Genomic DNA, 21,919 nt, shown 5'->3' on the forward strand with positions numbered 1-21,919 from the left:
AGGGGCACTGATGACATATAAAAGCCCAGGGCGGTTTAGGAGGGTCCCGGTGTAGCGATAGGGTATCGACTGCGTGAGGGTACCAGGGAACGAAGGACTTGAAGCTACAGAGGTCCTAAAGTTAAGGAAAAAATCCCTACCCCACTAGCATAAGCAAGCAGAGTGTCACAGAGATACTCGCAAGCTGTTTAAAGCTAACTGAAAAATGGGGGAAGGGAAGGCTTCAGTCAGTTAACAGCCTTAAGATAGTGACAGGAACCGACCGAAAAATAAGAATTAGTACTCACCGAGTGTCGTAAAAACGTACGCGGAGGGAGACCTGTGCAGGGAAAAGTGTTTTTTGAAGTGAAAAGTTAAGTGTTTCCATGAGGTAATTAGTTAAAAAATCCTCACAGAGCTCCAACCGCTATGCTGACTGCAGAGCGGAAAAAAGAAGACTGAGAGAGACACCTGTGGCTCACAGGGATAATTGCAGGCTGGGCATGCTCAGTGCACCCAGTGTGCCAGTGTCAGTCAAAGCTTGTTGAAACTTTGACAGAAAAGTTTTCCGTACAGGGCTCCATCCTCGATGTCACCCATTTGTGAGGACTACCATCCTGCTTGTCCTGTGAGAAAAGTTAGAATGTTTTAGCTCAGCTGAGTTTTTAGTTACAGGCACTTGGACTACTTTTCTTATAATTGGAACATCACTGTCTGTTGACCAACTTCATATTACAAAGCACTAAACTATTCTTGAGATATTTTAACAGATTCATTACTGATATGGTTCTGCTGCTCTTCTAATCTGAAGTCACCTCCAAACTAAAGTTCAGAACATTACTGCTCCTGGATACAAATGCTTGCCTGGGAGAACACAGATGAATTTGCCTACCACTGGACTTTAATATGAACTGTTAAACGTATTTTTGAAGAACATTGTGATGATTGTTTTTTTGTTCATATCTTGAAGAAAAATTGAATGAGCTCTCCTTTCAAGCAAAATTTATTTGAACAGAAAGTTACTGCCAAGGTGTCTGAAGGTGAAAGTGTAACAGAGGAATGAGTAGTGGCATGGTAATGAGTAAAGAAAGACTAAGTTATTTGAGTAAACATTTGTAAAAATAAAATATTCAATGCTAAAGTACATTAATTAAAATTTGTATGATATATCCTAATGATGCCAGATACATTACACCCCAAATGTTCTAAGCGTTTGTAGTTACTCTTACAGAAATATTTCCTGGACTGTTTTATATTTAAAGTTTTAGAATCACAAATGATTTATAGTTTCATATATTCCTGTTACACTTATTTTTTTTTTTTTTTACTTAAGCTAACATATTTAAGATTTTCTACACAGAATTCCCAAATTATTTTGGTCTGATTTCAAAGTGGAAATTTCCCAAATAGCCTTGAAAACAAATATTAATTTTAGTTTAACATAGTGAAGTTATTTAATTTTCTTTTTTAATTTTTTCTGATTTTGTGCTTTGTCTGTCACTGTGTAAACAATCTCTGCTATAAGTCCGTTTCAGAGTTAACTTCTGCAAGAACACTGCAATCTCCATTGTTCTTTACTTTGCCAGTGGTTTATTCCATTTCTCTCTGGCAAATGGGGGGGTGATGAAAGATTTTGGATCATTCGCGGACACAAAAGATAGGAAAAATAGTTTAGGCAATAATACAGAGATGTTCCACTTGTGCTCTTTATAATGTGAGGAAGGGCTTGCGCCCTCAAATTTGACCCCCCTTGGGGCCCATTTGTGCGATTGCAAATGAATTTCATAATCATGCCACAGGTAATGAATTTACAGTATATTTTAATAGGGGCTTTTTTTTGGGGGGGGGGGGTTTTAACTACATAATAAGCGCTTCCAACCGCTAAGACAGACTCACAGACTGTAGGGAAAAAAAAAACGTTTGAAAGAATTAATTCCAAGATTTGGAATTCTAGAGGTGTTTGAGGTAATGCAAAATTTGGGGACTGCTCTGATATGTTACAGTTTCATACACAGTATAGACCACAAGCCAGACGATTGGTGGAGGGATACAATTATGTTTTAAAGACTAAAGTGGAAAAATTACTCTTGAATCATCTTGGAAGTGGCCTAATGCTTTTCCTTTGGCTTTAATGAACATACGAAATATGCCTAACAGTAAGCATGGACTCATTCCTCATGACATATTGTTTGGTAGGCCTATGCCTGTGCCTATATGCCAAAGTGCCAATAGATATGAACTTTGCGCAAGATGAATTAATTCTACATGTTGTATTACAATTGCATCTACAACAAAAAGATTGTTCAACAGATTTCTCTGCTATTCCAAGGATCACTGAACACAGACTTTCCGGATATCCAACCAGGTGACTTTGTATGCCTCAAGGCTTTTAAAAGAAAATACTGTTTGTGGCCAACATGGAAGTGACCTCATCAAGTACATTAAAAAAAATGATAAGGCCTTGCCAACTTGGTTGCACATTAGCCATTGTAAGAAAGCTTACAAACTTTCTACAGAGATGTATTCTGATCAACCCGAGATCCAGCAGCAGTTCACAGAGACTGTTGATAAAGCCTAATACACAGTCACATGAGTGCAGAGCCCTCCAAGTGAGGTTGAGCTTTTGGGGACAGTGCTAATCCTGCACATTCTGATATAAATCAAGTTCTGATTTGTTCCAATGAAAAAAAAAATTTTGTTCCATGTAAACTGCCACACGGCAGTAGTTATTACCGTTTAACTGTGAACCGGAGTGATATGTATTGTATACAGGAACTCCCGGTATATAAATTCCATAAATAAATAAATAAATAAATAAATAAATAAAGCAAGATAGACTTGTGTACTGTTTGCAGTCCAGCAGAAGTATAGAGAACACAGACAGTGAGACATGCCCGGCTCTGCGGACATTTAAACAAGCCAGTGTGTCTTCTAGTCCTCACTTGTACCCTGATACAGCCAGGTGTCCCCTGGAGTCAGGTGCTGTTTCATCAGAGTTTCAAGAAAGTGAACCGTCTTCTACATCTGGATTTGTTTTATACTTAAAAGCTTTTTCCATGGCTGTTTCAAGCAATAGAATTAAAAATAATGATGTGTTCTCTACTAGTGCTGGCTATCCTATCCAGGATTGATGCCAGCCCACTAATGATTCTAGAAGATGATGGCTATGTGCATCTCACTAATGCCTATCAAGAAGTTTAAAATCTAACAGATTGTTGGATCTGCTCTTGTGTATGAACTTCTGCTTCTCATGACAGCTTACATGTTTCAGGCAGTTCCAGTAAAACTCACAATTAGGTGGAAACAAGAGTTACAAGAACCAAATATAGTAATTCCACCTGCAGCTATGACAAATTTGCACGCAGGCCAACTTTAGCTAAAGGGTGTTTTCGAGCCCTCCCTGATTATGTTCCTGTGGGAAAAAAACCCCAAACTTTTCAACTCTTGGCACATAAGGGTGTGTTTTGGGCGGGAGAATTGGAAAAGACTATTGGATGGATATGGATTACTGTAGTAGGATTAGTTTGATTCTTATTATTTTGCATAAGTTATCAATGTTTTTTCTATTTTTACATGTACATAAAGACTATGACCTCTGTGTCTCATCATGTCAATGAAAACTTATGACAGTAGTCCTGTTTAATGAACACTGGCATGAGGGAGATCAGGACACCTAGGGGATAAAGGAAATGAAGAGGATCAGTGTTCAAATTGTAGCATGCCTATATCTGGGTTAATGGAACAACGCTCACTAGGGGATATAGCGTTCCTAAATACACAGACCCAAGAAAAAGGGAGGAACTGTGGAATTTGAGTTCAAAATACCTTTTCCTGGATTCTTAAAGGTCTCTCTATTTGATGGAGTGGCTATATGGAAAAGCACAATGGATACATAAAAAGACAAATATTTTAGATTTTGAAGAGCTTAAAAGAATGTTGTGTTCTGAGTTGCTGTTATCTCAAGAAGTGAATGTACTGTTAGATTTTGTTTGGATACTTTGTAGTCAAAATATGGAGCAGGTTACGTGCTGACTTGAAGGATGGATTGTGCAATGTTGCATCAGACTTTGCAACTGACACCTAGCATGATATAATTGTTGACACCTAGTATGTATGAAAAATGGGCATTTCGGACTTGGTTACAATGGGACAATAAATGACTGGCAGTAGACCTTAAATTAGGTCTGTGATTGGACAAATTATGTGACAATAAGAATAAATGATGTGATATAGGAATGCAACATTGATTGATTAAATGCCCTGTTAATGAAAGATATTAGAGATGAGCCCCAGGGCTAAGGAGCAGATCAGACGAATAGAGCAACTGTGCCATAGCCATGTAGAACTTTGTCTCTAATAAATATAATGAAAGAAAGTTTTGCATATCAATTTTTTTTCTCTTCTGTGCAATGGAAACTAAAAGTTGCTGAATGGAGATATTTAACAGCCAGGTCCTCCCGCAGCTGCAATTAGGCTGGGAGGTTATTTTTTTGTTTGGATCATAAATCTCCGACAGGAGGCAAGCCTCAGAGTCACCAAAAATTGGTGCCCAACTTAGGATACCTATGCTACTAAAACTTGTGCTGACACTATTCTCTCTACTGACCTCAAGTGGGAAGAGCTTGATATTGAAAAGATTGGAAGGGAGGTCTGGTGGAATGAACACTTGTAAGAGAAATACTGGTGTCAAGGCAGACCGGTTAGTCTCTTGCTGCAGCAGACAATGATTGTAAGGTTGACTGACTCTCTTGTAACTCTCAAACATCATCACTGAACAGGCTGTGCCCTATGCAGGGCTCATCCATGAAATAACCAAGCACAACTTTTGAAAGTTGCACACCCACAACTACACAAGCAGTCAGTCAAAGCCCTGGCCATAGTATAAAAAGCTTCATATATGAAATGGATAAGGTACTTCTCAAATCCCTCCATGTCTTCCACTGCTCAATGGAAATCTGCTTGTTTGGAGGCTGATGATTCGATCAAGGGTTTTAAGCTTCTGGACAAGTTTGTCAAATACTGCACCAGATGGTGCTGGTGAACCATGATCCAGGCATGGAATCTTGGTAGACCTTCTTCCCAAATGCATCCAATGCCTTTGAATCCTTTCCAGGAAGTATGTTAGACTGATCATGACTGCGCTCATTGCACTTCTATACCAATTTCACTGCAACAGAGAAGAAATTAGAAGATCCCAAATCTTCGCGCAGCCTGCAGGTAGCTATCAAATCCACTGGGGGCTGCAGTCCAAAGACATCTGTTCTCAGGCCCTTTTCTTTCCTCTCACTGTTTAACAGTTTATCCAGAAATTTGGAGTAGAGATCCTCTGGAGGAGAGGTATGCTGGAGTAAGTCTGGAACGGTGATCAGATAGAATCCTCATAGAATCCTCATCTCCTGACCACTGAGGAAATACCTCAATGATGAAGGCAGTGATTGAGGCAGAGGCCACCTCTGGTCCAGAGAAAAAACTCAGAGTAGAGTGAATCCACTTCTGAATTGTAAATAAACTCCCCCCTGGGGAGGAAATACAACCACTCCCAATGCTGGAAGTTCCAGTAGTGAATTATGTACTGGTATGGAACTTGAGGCAGCTTCACTGTGTGTGAAATATTCTTCCATCTTGGACAGAAACATTTCTAGTCTCCCTCTTCAGTCTTCAGGACTTATGGAGGCTAAGAAATTCTTCACTAGCTCCAATAACCGGACCCCCATGACTCAGAGAGCAACTCAACCAAGATCTGGAGGAAAAACAGCTCCAGAGAATAACTTCAGCTCATCCTCACTCAGGATTGTTGGTTAAGCTAAAGAGGAGTTGTTTCAGCAACTCCCATTGACTAGAAACTCACTCCTTAGAAGACATCTTGCTCCTTCTGTGCCATGATGCCCAGGAGTCCTGTGGTGTATCCTCGCCAAAGTGCTCCCCTCCAATATTACAGACAGCACTTTAGTCTTCCATGATGATATTTTTAAGGACTCCTTAGAATGTGAGCGCTGCACCAATGTCATTGACTGCACCTAGTTAGCCCCAGGTCTGAGAAAAACAGATGGCTTAATATGGAGATCTTCCACACCATGAATGAAGATGGTACCTGAGCCAATAAGGCTCAATTCCTTAGAAGGAACGTGCTCCAGAAGAACTCTGCATCGATGGCACAGGTCTTTCCTTCAGCTCAAAAGGGGATGACCCGTGCTGCTTCGGCATTTTTCTCTGTGCCTCAAGCCTCTGCACCATACTCAATACCTGCCTCAAGGTAGATCTGGAGGCCATCTTCAGAGAAGGAAAGTGGTGCACAATAGGGAATTTTTCCATACCTACTGGATCAAGAGTGGAAAGCTTCCTTCATCAACTTTTATCAACCTTCCTTAGGTCCTCCAGCTTCCTGGCATAGCATTGCTGTGCCCTGGGGGACATCCAACTACAGCTGTAGCGGTTGAAGGAGTCATGGTCCAGAGCTAAGCGGCAACAGAGGGGAGACGCTGCTACAAAGCCGCGGTGATACCGGAGGGGCTACTTTTTTGGCTCTGTCCGCCTTGTTACTACTCAGAGACTGTGTTTTTACTGAATGGTGAAGCCTCTGCAGGCTAGTTGAATTCTTCTAACAACACTCCCGCGCTTCAGCGATCCAGCTCAGGCTGGACACGCCCCCAACTCGTTACGTCATCAAGGGGAGACGCTGCTACAAAGCCGCGGTGATACCGGAGGGGCTACTTTTTTGGCTCTGTCCGCCTTGTTACTACTCAGAGACTGTGTTTTTACTGAATGGTGAAGCCTCTGCAGGCTAGTTGAATTCTTCTAACAACACTCCCGCGCTTCAGCGATCCAGCTCAGGCTGGACACGCCCCCAACTCGTTACGTCATCAAGGGGAGACGCTGCTACAAAGCCGCGGTGATATCGAAGGCGTCGCGCGTCGAAGGAGCGAGTCAAAGGGGCTTGCCCCTTTGCGAGCCCCTTCGCGAAACTTGAGTGAAACTACGAGGTAGTAGACTGAGAGAGATCTAAGAAACCATGGAGATTCAGAAAATACTCGGACAGGGTCGGTATAATCCATGTTTTAAAGAACGTAATGTACGGTATAGATCACATAATATTAACAGGTACAATTTATGTTCTATTACCTCCACGATTATCAGTTTACCTATTGTAATAACCGCAATGTCAATAGTGTACTGCAATGCCCAATCCATTAGGCAGAAAATTCCGGTTTTTAACGATCTTTTAAATGATAGAAAGCCAGATATACTGTTACTAACAGAAACATGGTTACTGGAAACAGATACGGTATTACTAAACAGTCTATGTCCAAAGGATTATATAGTTTTTTCTCTGTCTAGATTGAAACGTAGAGGAGGTGGAAATTTGGCGCTTATAAAATCTTCTTTTAACCCGATTAGAAAAATTGTAGCAGATACAGATCCCTTTGAAATTCTTATAATTACAGCGTCTCCAGTGAATTTCATTATTGTTTATTGCCCTCCAACTACTTTAGAGAAGTACTTATCAAATTTTTTAGAAATTATTACATCTTTAAATTTGAATTTGGAGAATACTATTCTGTTGGGGGATTTTAATGTACATGTAAATTCATTAAACAAGCCCACTCATGTGATTTCATTTTTAGAAGCTATGGCCGGTTTAGGTTGGTCGCAATTAATTTCTGCCCCCACTCATAGAAAGGGAAACACACTAGATCTGGTGTTCTTTAACCCTCAATCTATCTCTATCCCATTGGACACAGTTAAGAATGAAGAAGTTCCATGGTCTGATCATCATTTAATCTCATTTACAGCTATTACGAATAACAATTCTACAGCACCACCCCTCAGAAAAATGATTAATATTAGACGAAAATTTACTAACGAAGAATTTGTGAATGAGTTTGCTAATAAATTACCTAGGATAGTGCAAGATTCAGTAGAAAAAACAATTGATTGTTGGAATAATGCTATTCTAGATACTTTAAACACAATTGCCCCATTAAAAACTATAGTTATTAATAAGAAGAAGAACTTAAACAATCCGTGGTATACAAACACATTGCATGAGTTAAAAAGATCTTTGAGAAAAAGTGAATGTCGATGGAGAAAACAAAAAAAACACCCAAAATAAAAATATATATTTTGCTATATTGAGAAAATACAAACAAGATATAAATATAGCTAAGAAGAAATTCTTTGCAGAGAAAATTAATTTGGCTAATAATAATCCACATATTCTGTTTAATATAGTTAAGTCATTGGTGTCACCCCCAAGCTCCGACGTTTTGGGGATTGATGAAGACACCTGTGAGAATATAGCTATGGTTTTTCAGCAAAAAACAAATAAGATTGTGGCTGAATTTAAGAATTTACCTTATCCTAACTATGCTGTTCAAAACCCAGTTTACAGCTGGAGTTCCTTCGATTCTGTTTCAAATGATATCATTCAAAAATTAATAAAAAAACAAAAGGCATCTAATTCTCCATTTAATCCCTGTTCGGGAGCCATCTTTAAAGAATTGGGTGACTATTGCCCAGAAACCATATGTTTCATTATAAATCAATCATTGGAATCTGGTATTTTTCCACATCAATTGAAGTTAGCATCAATCACACCAATTCAAAAAAACAAAACATCCACGCCATTAGACTTCACAAATTTTAGACCAATTGCTTCCCTCACCTCGGTGTCAAAAACAATTGAATCATCTGTGCTCTATCAGTTGAGAGAGTATTTATCAGAACATGATATTCTTCATCCAGAACAACATGGATTTAGAAAAGGTTATTCAACCGAGACCCTTTTGCTTTCATCTTTTGATACATATATACGAGGATTTGACTCTAATTCTGATTACCTTTTGATCATGTTGGATATATCAGCAGCGTTTGATACGCTTGATCATGAGATTCTTTTAGCTAGACTTCAAGCAATTGGTATACAAGCTACAGTATTGAATTGGTTTACTAGCTACCTTGCCAATCGTCAATGCCAAATAAATTTTAAAGGCAAAAGTTCGACAATTTATATGCAAAATACTGGGGTACCACAGGGTTCCTCCCTGTCACCGGTATTGTTCAATGTTTATCTCCTTCCACTGTGTCATATCTTAGCTGCATTGGATGTTCATTTTAAGATCTATGCGGATGACATCCAAATCTATGTCCCCTATAAATCTTCTTGGGCTGAGACAATTTCACTTTGTAACCTCTATGTTAAAACAATTGAACAATGGCTAAGTCATAGCCGACTCAAACTTAATACAAAAAAAACAGAACTTCTTCTCCTGAGTGTATTAGAGGACTCCCCGACCGGCCCTCCTTCATTGGTCACACTGGGTAACGAGGTAATTAAAGTTAAGAAAGTCGCCCGTAACTTGGGAATTCAAATGGACACAAATTTATCTCTATCACATCATGTTTCTAATCTGGTAAAAAATTCATTTTTCAAATTGCATACCTTAAAAAGACTAAAACCCTTACTTTTCAAAAATGATTTTCAAACTGTGCTTCAGTCTCTTCTGTTCTCTGGTTTAGACTATTGTAACAGTTTGTTCTTGGGTCTTCCAGATTCTGCGATCAAACCATTGCAGCAAATACAGAATTCAGCGGCCCGTCTTTTAGTAGGATTACCTCTGAGATATCATATTTCCCCTATTCTGTATAAGCTCCATTGGCTCCCGATTAAATTCCGAGTAAAATATAAGGTTCTTTCTATAATTCATTCATTAATTTACGATCAAGACTCAACATGGCTCTGCACATCCTTACGATTGTATAAACCAATGAGACATCTCAGATCAATATCGCAATATCTGCTTGATGTCCCCACAGTCAGATTAGCAAGACTTAATATGACTAGGGAAAGGGCCTTTTCAGTGGCAGGACCGATGTTGTGGAATTCTCTCCCTAACACCTTAAGGCAAATCTCCAGTCACAATGAATTTAAGAAGGCAGTAAAAACTTATTTAAGATTGCATATGGTCATCTTGAAAATTGAACACCCCACCTTTATAAGCCATGTACTCTGCAGTTTCTGACTGTTTGATTATACACTTATTAGGAACCTGGATTGTACAAGTTAAAGTTTTAGGCTCTCTTATTTCCTTTCTTTATCTGTTTTTTGTAAAAAATTAGTTTATTTATTTTTGAGCAGGGATTATGATGGTTTATTGTATTTTTTTTCTGTACTTTTCTTTAACTTTTTGCTGATTTATTTTTAATTTATTATATTTTATTTAATTTATCTTTTGGTTAACTTGATCTATATAATTGATTCTTGTAAACCGTCTTGATCAAACTAGTTTGAAAAGACGGTATAGAAATATTTTTAAATAAAAAATAAAAATAAATATCCATGATAGACAGCTGGCACTCGCAGATGCAGGCCTTTAATCCATTACTGCAAGCTTCTTGGCCTTGGGCTTCTCCATTCTTATGGTTTTTTTAAGCTCTTTAAATAAATAAGTTCTGTTTGAGGGGTTGAATGGCCACGGCAGAAAAAAATTGGAAGAGACAAGGAAGGTAGGAGCACTAGGCCAGAAAAAGTAGAAAAGATAATAGGGATGCATTCATGCAATAGCTCCCATTAAGAAAGATTGAGGGGATCATGAGGCAGCGCATCCTGAGAACTCCTGCGCAATCTTTACTCAGCTCTGAGAGTTGGGTCTGTTCCTGTACCATCAGATGTCACACACGTTATGGTTAATTCATGCCTGCTTGTCAACAGAGAAAACATGGGACAAGAACAGAGGATGTCAGAGAGATGAAGGGACTATAAAGCTCAACAGATGTGGAAGGGCAGAGTAGATGTGGTCTTTCATCATGTTCTATGTTTAAACTATAAGCAAAGGTATTTGAAATGACCTACTAAAGATCAGGTAGCAGCTGATAATGGAATTAAACTGTAATTTTCAGATTCATAGATCTCTGTTCTAACAGTCTTATAACATTTAAAATACAGTGATACTCCAGCATGCCTGTAGGAATTAAATAGCAATTGTTAAAAACTAGATACAGTTTGCATGTGTCAATAAAGTTTCCATAAGAACAAAGTGAGAACGCACATCTAGAGCCTTCTTGCATGTGAGTTTCTTACCTTCATAATTCTGCAGGACTACCTTTTCTCCCTCCAACTTCAGTTTACCATAAAGATTCAATGGATTTGGTACATCATTCTCTAGATATGGAGGGTTGGTTCCATCAAACACATAATCAGTGCTAATGTATATCAAGAATGCTCCTACTCTTGCTAGGAGGAAAGGAAAGCAATGTTATCAGATTATGCACCATCTCCAAAAAATACAGTAGCTTGTGTATAAATGTGCATAGGGTAGGCAGTACTTTATTTTCTACATAAAGGCTTCTAAAGCATATATCTATAATGAGAAGTCTACGCTAAAATGTCACAGAAAGTGAAATTATTTACCTGATAATTTCCTTTCCTCAAAGCAAGACAAGCCAGTCCAAACCAATGGGTTGTGCACGCCAACCAGCAGGTGGAGACAGAGAACAAAGACTTGCTGACGTCGCCCTCAAATAGCTCTGCTCAGGCACCAGCCAGTCAGTATTTCTCCAAAAGCAAATTGTGGACACTAACCACTAAACATTAACAATAATAATGCATCCTACAAACACTATTCAACTTAACCTTTTTGATTTTTTTTTTCTTTTATAACAGAAACATTGGACTCAGATCATACCATAGTACCTTAGGACAATCAGAGTATTTTAGAAGAATGGAACTCACTTACCTAGTTTGTGGAAATCCAGCTGCATGCAATATCCTGGAACATCATTCCTTTCTGGACAAGGATCTAATACCACGAAGAAAGTTGGCCACCTCAAGGAAGCCCAGGGCAGGAAGGTGGGCTGGCTTGCCTTACTTCGAGGAAAGGAAATTAATAGGGAAGAAGTAATTTCACCTTCCTCTTCCATCCAGGCCACACCAGTGGGATGTACAAAAGCTACTTCCCTAAAGAGCAGGAGGCTGAGGCCCAAGCAGCACTGTCCTAGCAAAAGCAGAATCCTCCCACGCCACCACATTCAGTCGGTAACACCTGGCAAACGTATGCAAAGACACCACATTGCCGCTCTACAAATCTCTGCCAGAGAAAGCAAACGCAATTCTGTTCAGGAAAATGCCCGAGCCTGGGTCGAATGCGTACTGACTTGTCTCGGAAGAGGCTCCCCGAAATCCACATAGGCTGCTGACACTACTTCCTTAATTCAATGAGGCACTGTGCCCCGAGAAGCTGCCTATCCCTTCTTTACTCCCTGGTGAAGAACAAAAAGCCTATCTGATTTCCGGAACTCGTTCATAACTTCCAGATAGTGCTCTAAGTGCTGGCGCACGTCCAACGGCTGCAATTTCCTGTATTCCTGACAATCCATATCCTTATCCAAGGATAGTAACACCACAGACTGGTTTAAGTGAAACTCTGAAACCACCTTTGGAAGAAAGGCAGGTACTGTCCGAATCTGCACCTTAACCCAAGTGATTTAAAAAAAAAAAAAAAAAAGGATCTCTGCACAACTAGGCTTGCAATTCCAAAATCCGCCTTGCAGAACAATTAGCAACCAAGAACACAGTCTTCAGAGTTAGTAACCACTAGGAAACACTCCAAAGAGGATGAAAGGTTGGACTCGCCAGAAAGAAGAGAAACAGATTCAAATCCCACAAAGGTACCGGGAAACACAAGGGAGGGCTAAGGTGTTTAACTCCCTTCAAGAACCTAGATACATCTGGGTGAGAAAAGAGCAGTCTCCCCTGCACACGGCCCGGATAATATGCTACAGCAGCCACCTGCACCTTCAGCGTTTAAGACTAATCTCTTAGACCTTCTTGTAAAAAAAATTCCAAGATTAAGGGAACAAGGGCTGAAGCGGGCAAAGAAGCATGATCAATAAACATCCGCCAAGTACCAATATATGCCAAGGAGGTGGTAAACTTACACGCTTTCTAAAACGTTTCCACAACTGTCCTTCTCGCTTTAAGAGCCTAGACCTCTCAAGGGCCAAACTGTAAGACAAAACTGACTCCGATTGTTGTGAAAAATTGGTCCCTGTCATAACAACCCCCTGAGAAGAGGGAGTTACCTAGGGTCGACCATCAGAAGAATCAGATCTGTGGTCCACGGCCTGAGCAGCTAATCCAGGGCCTGAATGTCATGCTATCTTCTGCAGCAAACAGCCGATCATGGGCCATGGCGCCAACGCATAGACTATCTTCTCTTGCGGCCAAGCCTGGCTAGGACAACCACTCCAAGAGTTTGAACAGCCCTTGTCAGACTGTAAAATCTCTCCACTTTCACATTCTTGTGCGTAGCCATTAGATCCAGGAAGAGATACCCCCCAGCGAATCATAAGATGAAACACTTCAGGAGTCAGTTCCCATTCTCCCAGATCCAACTCGTGATGACAGATAATCTGCCTGAACATTGCCTACTCCAGCTATATGGGAGGCTGACACAGCTTGAAAATGAAGTTCCACCCATGGCAAAATTACATCAATTTCTAGACAGACTTGTTGACTTAGAGTCCCTCCTTGGTGTATTGTCTGACATAACTTTCACCGCCTTTCCTTCTAACCGATCCGCAAACTGAAGGAAGGCTAGTCGAAATGCCCGAGCCTCCAGTCGATTGATGGACCAAGTCACCTCTTCAGGAGTTCCTTGTGCCACCAACTCTGGAGACTCGCATCTGTGGTAAACACCAACTAGTCAGGAGCAGGGCTGGATTTACACATTTCTACACCCTAAGCCAAAGCACAATTCTGCGCCCCCTCCCCCTCAAGAGTTGATTTGAAATTTAATATGTAATAGTTTGTTTTTTTAAATGTTTTTAAAACTTGCAACGAGTGAACCCAGAAGCAAAATAAAACAGACCAAAACCAGTAAAAAAAATTTCAGCCCGTGGGACCCCCATCGCCCCGCGGAAGTTCTTTTGTTCGACCCGACCTGAAATATTTTGAACTCGACCTGGCCCATGGGTTTGGGTCGGGCCAGCCCGCAAAATGCAGACGTCTGCCTATATAACCCATACGAGGTATGACGATTACTTCTTTGGCTAGTTCAAATTATTCACCCAGATGACATATTCGATACAAAAAACAGCGAATAAAAAAAAGTAATAACGATATATTTTACGTACCTATTATCAGTAGATATGTATAAGACAAGCAATATGAGCTTAATGAATCATTTGGAATCACTATTGTAACGCCAAATCTGGAATTTTCCTTTAACACGTGGTTTACGCTGAGTGTGTGAGAGAAATAGCAAATGCTTTTTTCCTGTGACTGAGCAAGACAGCGCAAACTGTAGAGATGGGCAACATAACTGTACCGCTCAATATATGGATATAAATTTAAAACACAGCATTTTATATGGCGTTTTCAAAATACTGAAAAATCTGTAAACGTTTGATAGTTATTTCTGCTGTATATACACCCCCCTGACTGCTGCGCCCTAGGCCATGGCCTAGATTGGCCTTATGGGAAATCCGACCCTGGTAAGAAGACTCCAAATCCATACCTTTTTCTAGATGCTCCCCTAACCACCAGAGAAGCTTTCATCTCATCTCTGGAGGCAAGGCCAGCATCACATTGTACTGAGACTGGGTATTCCATCGAGAAAGGAGAGACTGCTGCAGAAAACGTATATGCAAACGCGCCCAAGTTACAAGCTTTATTATCACAGTCATAGATCCTAACACCTGCAGATATGACAGGCCAATCGCTGCAAGCAGGGCCTGGACCCGACCCCAAATCTTCTGAATGTGAGACCTTGCCTTGCACCTTGTCCAACCGGATGCCCAGATACTCTAGGTCCTGAGATAGCTGCAGATTGCTCTTTACTAAGTTCACTATCCACTCCAGGTGCTGCAATAATTGAACCACCCTGGTGGCTATCACTCTGCTCTCTTCCAATGACTTGGCTCTGATTAGCCAATTGTCCAAGGATGGATGAACCATAATACCCTCCTTTCTGAGGGCTGCGACCATTACTACCATTACCTTGGAAAAAGTCCTGGGTGCTGACCTAACACTGCAAAGCGCAGATATTGCTGATGCTGCATGCGAATTGGAATATAAAGGTAAGCTTCTGATAGGCCCAGAGAAGTGAGAAACTCTCCCTTCTTCACCACCATGATCACTGATATTAACGTTTCCATCTGAAAATGGGTAACCTGGAGAGCCCGACTGACGCCCCTTAAGATCCAGAAAAGGTCAAAACGAACCTTCTTTCTTGGGAACCACGAAGTAAATAGAATAGCACACTGTGCTCTCCTGATCCTTTGGAACTAGAACCACTGCCTTTAGGGTGCACAACAGTTGCAGCATGCACTGGACCGCTGACCTTTCTTTTACGGAGTTGTAGGGGGAAACCATAAATGCGTCAGAGAGGATAGATAAGTTCCAAAGCATATCCGTCACACAACACTTCCAAAACCCACTGATAGATGGAACCACATCACTTCCTTCGATAAAACTGAGGCAGGCGACCGCCTACCTCCAGCACCGGAGGATGGACCCCCAAAACTTCACTGGAAGGAACATAGGGTTCTGCAGCCGGAGGCACTGTCTTTGCCTAGCTTTCTTTGCCGAAAGGACTGAGATCTCCCAAATGTCAGACCTCTGACTACTCAAACCTCTGGAGAAGCGAAAACGCCGAGAGCTCCGAAATTGCCCCTTGGCTTGAGAAAATCAGGGAGTCAACTTCTTATCCTCCAGTAACTGAAGAAATTTTGACTCTCCCCATCGAGCCACCATCTTCTCTAACTCCTCTCCAAACAACAAGCATACCTTAAAAGGTAACTTTGTAAGGTTCGATTTTGAAATAGTATCAGCAGACTAGTTTCATAGCCACAGGAGCCTTCAGGCTGCAATCACTGAAGCCACCCCTTGAGCCACCGTGCACACCAAATCATAGCCAGCATCCACCAGTAAGGCAGCTCCTGGCTCCAGGTATGGGCCATTCTCTCCCAGAGTGTCCTGGGCCTCCTAGGCTAACTAAAACCTGGCCACCATACAACAAGCAAGCAGAGATTTGGAGATTCATGGCCAGCGCTTCAAAGACCTGAGATTATTACATCTACTACTTGGAAGCTGAATCACAGCTTTTCAATTAACAATAAGACTGATTTGGATGGTAACACCATTTATTGCTAAGCATCTTTGGAAGGATTTATCCTTATGACTATATAAAGGGACATTTTTAGGATATCATAAGACTGTGTTGGACACCTCTTGGCAGGACTAGGTTTCATACATTACATATACGCTGACGACATTCAGCTAATCCTACCAGTAGAGGAAACAATTGAAAAAACACTAAACTTAGCAATGTTGTACCTAGATATAATAAAACAACTATTAAGCCAAATGGAACTGGTAATTAATATTGAAAAGACAGAATTCATACACCTTGAAAGAAAAACCATTGAATTAATACAGAATCCCAAACGTAAAAAGGATCAGACAGTGGAACTAAACGAAAAAGCCAGAAACCTAGGTGTAATAATTGACAATGAACTCAATCTTAAGCAACACATATCAGTGAAAGTTAGGGAAGGTTATGCCAAACTTATGGTGCTTAGAAGGCTAAAACCCCTATTAACCCAAGCGAACTTTAGAACCGTTCTTCAAGCACTTATATTCACGAGCACAGACTATTGTAACACACTCTTCCTTAGATTATCATATACAACACTAAGACCACTACAAATCCTACAGAACTCTGCAGCCAGAATTCTAACTGGAAAAAGCAGAAGAGATCACATCACTCAAACACTCGCTGAATTACACTGGCTGCCAATTGAACAAAGAGTGCAATTTAAAACACTATGCACAATCCACAAACTAATCTATGAGGAAAATACTGATTGGCTAAACACTGCACTACGACTACATGTCCCCCAGAGAAATCTAAGATCAGCCAATAAAGCTCTACTAACCATTCCCTCTGTAAAGACAGCAAAACTGACGCAAGTAAGAGAGAGAGCACTATCCCTAGCCGGTCCAATATTATGGAACACACTACCACTCAAAATAAGACTAATGAAAGATGTAAAACTCTTTAAAAAAAGTTTAAAAACATGGCTCTTCAAAAAAGCTTTTCACAATGAGAGTGGGGAGTAAGGAATACTAGCGGACAAGAAAGAGAACTCCGGCAGACTGTTAAAAGTCAAATAGCAGTTATCCCTCCTTTATTATTTTTCTCATACCTAAAGATTAATTTAAGAGTACAGTATTCTCATATGGATATCCTATTATTCATATAAATGAAATTTCCAATCCACAATCTAAATAGCGTATATTATTTGAGTCATGTAACCGAAACTTTATTGGCACCTACTAGCTAATTTATAATCCTAACCAGACTTATGTGCCTATCTGTAAACCGTTGTGATGGTATACTACTAAACGACGGTATAGAAAAGTTTTTAAATACCGTATTTTTCGCTCCATAAGACGCACCTGACCATAAGACGCACCTAGGATTCAGAGGGGGAAAATTTAAAAAAAAAAAAAATTGTGCTAAACCGGCTCTGCGTCTGGGCGTCTTATGGAGCAAATTAGGGGAGTGCATATTTTTTTTTTCTCCCCATTTTGTTTTCGGGTCTGGGGAGGGCCATTTCGGTCCACTCCCCAGATCAGAAATTTTTTCTTTCTGTGGGAACCCCCAAAACCCCCCCCCCCATCCCAACCCTTTAAATTAACAACCTCCACCCCCCTGACCCCCCCAAGACCTACCGAATTAATTTCCTGCAACCCCCCACCCTCCTGACCCCCCCCAAGACCTGCCAAACGTCCCTGGTGGTCCAGCGGGGGTCCAGGAGCGGTCCGGGAACGATCTCCTGGGCGTGAGCCGTCTGCTGCCAGTAAACAAAATGGTGCCGACGGCCCTATGCCCTCACTATGTCAGTGAGACCGACCGCTGCTATTGGTCGGTCTCAGTGACATAGTGAGGGCATAGGGCCGTCGGCGCCATTTTGTTTACTGGCAGCCGACGGCCTATGCCCTCACTATGTCACTGAGACCGACCAATAGCAGCGGTCGGTCTCAGTGACATAGTGAGGGCATAGGGCCGTCGGCGCCATTTTGTTTACTGGCAGCCGACGGCCCACACCCAGGAGATCATTCCCGGACCCCCGCTGGACCACCAGGGACGTTTGGCAGGTCTTGGGGGGGGTCAGGAGGGTGGGGGGGTTGTAGGAAATTAAGTCGGCAGGTCTTGGGGGAGTCGGGGGGGTGTTTGTTAGATTTTTGTTTGGTTTTTTTTTTATATTCGCTCCATAAGACGCACATACATTTTCCCCCCACCTTTGGGGGAAAAAAAGTGCGTCTTATGGAGCGAAAAATACGGTAAATAAATTTTGATATTTGTCTCTGTTTGAAAAGATGTTTTGGATAGAGTTTTTAAATAAGCGGTTAACAGATATTGTTTGTATTAAATAATGAAAAATAGAAATAAAGATTTTTCTGCTACTGTAATATTTTATTCTTCTCATTAATAGGGATAGAGAGAGAGAGAGATAAACATGCCATACTGGGTCAGACCAATTTAAAGCTTGCCTATCCCATCAGGGATGGCTTTTCCTCTAAATATAGATAGTAATGCCCTAGAGCTCCTGCTAACTCAAGTTAGGAGAAATGCCTCCTCCACCCAGCCTCCAATAGCAAAAAAGCCAACACCTTATTTATCATACCCAGTGCCAGGATTGTCTACCACCTGCTGCCAGCAGTGTCAGATGAAGAGCTGGTTTCATTGCATAATGGGACAATTTTCTAGTTGGTGCCAGTATTTCAATAAGCTTGGAAAAATACCAACAAATGTTACTTAAGGCCCCATTCCAGTCTTTTTTTTTTTAATTTTATTTTGAAGATAAGAGGAAAGAAAAAACAAGAGGTCCTAGCTGGAGGAGTGATGTTTTAATGAAGTACCTCACATGGTCTACTGCTATATCTTACATGGAAATCATTGCACACTTGTAAACCTTTCTTTCTTTACCTGCTTCTTTTGCTAATTGTTCTGAAACAACCACATTGAGCTGAAACGCAGCCTCGGGCTGCCTGTCTACGACATCGGGCCTTCGCTCTGCTGCACAGTGCACTATCAAGTGGGGCTGTAAATTGAAAATGTAAACAGGACATAAAAGTATGATTAGAATCTGTGCCTGACTCATGCAAGAAAAAAATAAACAACCTTATCAGCAAATGATCCCTTCTGCTTATGTCTGCTCAACATATTCTCTTCCACGGTTACACAGGGCTCCTTCCTGGTCTATGGAAACAGCCCGGCAGATTTGCATAGGAAGCACAGCATTTAAAAAAAAATATATGGTAAACATTTTTAAGTAATCCTTGACACAAAGTTAGCAAAAAAAACAAAACACATGAATATAAAAAATATGGAAAATTCATCTACGTTGCTTGGTGAACAGTGCTAAAAAGGTTACACCTGTTCTGGAAAGTGCAGACTGTCTGAATAGTTTGCCCCAGTTCTGAAGAGAGAATGGCCATAGGTTACTATACTAGAAACTACTGGGGACTTAAGAAATCTGCTCTAGCAGACTACATTCTTCCTCCCCAAAGAGTAGGGCACTTTCTCCTTTTGCATGGGAAGAGAGATTTCTATTCAGTTAGCTTGACTAGACATTTGCTTTTCCATCATCCAGAACCCATACTATCACCATTCCATTCCCCCTTAAAAAAAAAGTTCTCCTAATACATTAAAATACAGAGCACAATGAGGCAAACCTATATATTATACATAAAAGACTGTTTCAAAAGGTGCAAAGTCTTGCATCATACCAGGGAAAAATCCCAGGCACCAGGTTACCCGGGTATCTAAAATTTGGCATCTGGGACCAGGAGAAGAGCAAGACTTTAAAGATATATATTTTTTCTTGCATATTCTTAAGTTTACTTTGGGAAAATACACTTAGTATTTGGTGCTGCATATTATTTCTGGTGTGGTATTTCATGTCCTTTAAAGCATCAATTAAGGTGCAAGATATGAGTTTCCAAGTATAAGAATGCTCCAGAGAAGAGCAGAAAACATTTGTAAAAAGTGATGTGAGAATGTCTTGAATTGTTACCTTAGAAATGTTATGACAATTTCGGGGTGATTGGCTTTGGTTTGATAATATTCTTGCACAGGGCAGTGCTATTACTAGGTGATTTCAAGCTGTCAGATGCCAATTGGGACATCTTGGCTGTGGTGGTGTTTAGAAACAGGGAGCTCCAAAATGATGCTCAGAAAGAACTGTTCTGGCAACTTATAATGGAATAGACACTTGAGGGGACGATACAAATGGGGAGTGCTTCTGATATCACAGCGGGGGATTACCCGATTCAGCGATCAAATGGTACAATTCAGTATCAGAGGCAGAGGGCAGGAGTACTTAATTCAAAAAGGAGAGAGTTCTGGACGTCAGGAAAACTAATTTTTGTTGTAAGATGAGGGGGTACCTCAAGGAGGCATCCATTGCCAATGCTATTTGAGGAGAAAAACAATTGGAGTGACACCCTCTCCTGGAGGATAAAAGGTTGTAATCACCAGTGAAGCTGTTTCATGCCTTGCAAGATAATCAGGTTCGTCAAGGGTTGAGTTTGTTGGTTCCATTGAGAGCAGAGGCCCCACTGTAAACACCGCATGTGAAGGCAAGTTAGCTGAATTGCATGATCTGATATTGCCATGTGACCCAGGACAATTAAAACGTCTTTGGCTGATATTTATTCTGCATTCAATAGTTGATGTATTGTATTAGTGTTAGTGCCCCTCAATCTGAGTCTCTTTCTTGCAGGGAATCCATCCATGCTCCTATGAATTTTATTCTCCGAATGGGAACTAGATGATTTTTCAAAACCTAGCAACTGCAGAAGTCACTAACACTAGCCAGTCATCTAGATATGGAAAGACTTGGATTCCTTGATGAAGAAAATGTGCTGCTAGGACAGCAAGGAATTTGGTAAAGACCCTTGCTGATAGTCCATAGCACAATACTTTATACTGGCAACAAGAGGAGTCCCCCAAAAGTGTAGATAAACCAGTGGAAGGGACAGATGGGAATATGAGCATAGGCATCCTTCAAATTCAGGACACACATCCATTCTCCCTTATGGATGAAGGGGAGAATTGTAGGGAGAAGCTTATTCTGAATTTCTCCCAGCTCTTTAAATTCAGAATAGGACTCAATATCCCAAATTTCTTGGGGACAAGGAAGTAGAGATAGAGCAGAACTGGTCATGCTGTTGGGATGGACCAGGTTCTATTGCTCGTTGACTAAAACGACTTCACTTCCAGGTGGAATTGCACTGAATGAGATGAATCTGGATTGAAGACTGAGCAAGAAGGAGCTTGGGGAGTTGGGAGAAATGTAAAGCAGTATCACAATGCCACAATTTTAATACCTAGCAGTCTTTAGTAAGCTAGCACCATTCCTCCAGATAGAGTTGAATCCTCCCCTCCTACCAGGGAGGATGGCTGTTGGGTTTATAAAGTGGTCAAAAAGCATGGACTGGGCCTGCTGTGCCACCTTTGGTGGACGATTAAGTTCTTGTTGCTGACTTCTAGCTGGGGGAAGTAGGATTTGGTGCCTTTGAAACTGCTAGAAGTGGTTTCTCTGATAGTACAGCATTTTAAAAGCATAATACGTCTGATGTAAAGTTGACTGTTGCTCTGAGTCGCTCTTTGGGTGCAGGAGATGGAATATCTTCTGATAAGACTGAAGCTCCCTGCACCTCATCTGGGTTCTGAAAGCTCTGCATTGGAGGCCAGTAATATACAGTATAATAATATAATATAATATAATATACAGTATAATAATGTTTTATTTTTTTTGTTCCAACAGGTTTTTCATGTTTTGATGTTCTTTGTTACATGTAATGCTTTTTCAAGCAAGTTTAAATGTTCAATGTAAACCGATTTGATTTGCATATAATGCAAGAAGACCG

At 40.8% G+C, this 21,919-nt stretch overlaps 1 protein-coding gene across 3 annotated transcripts in view; it reads right to left on the reverse strand.

Annotated features, from left to right (window-relative positions):
- MAT2B (methionine adenosyltransferase 2B) overlaps positions 1 to 21,919 on the reverse strand; it is an 87,872-nt gene that overhangs the window by 41,040 nt on the left and 24,913 nt on the right. For all 3 annotated transcript variants that reach the window (XM_029583558.1, XM_029583557.1, XM_029583556.1), the window contains exons 3-4: positions 18,972 to 19,086; positions 11,057 to 11,209 (exon numbers count right to left, since the gene is read on the reverse strand). In XM_029583558.1, the coding sequence (XP_029439418.1) occupies positions 11,057 to 11,209; positions 18,972 to 19,086 (268 nt within the window). The remainder of the gene's footprint in view (positions 1 to 11,056; positions 11,210 to 18,971; positions 19,087 to 21,919) is intronic.

Source organism: Rhinatrema bivittatum, chromosome 18 (assembly GCF_901001135.1).
Source record: "Rhinatrema bivittatum chromosome 18, aRhiBiv1.1, whole genome shotgun sequence".
Lineage (NCBI taxonomy): Eukaryota > Metazoa > Chordata > Amphibia > Gymnophiona > Rhinatrematidae > Rhinatrema > Rhinatrema bivittatum.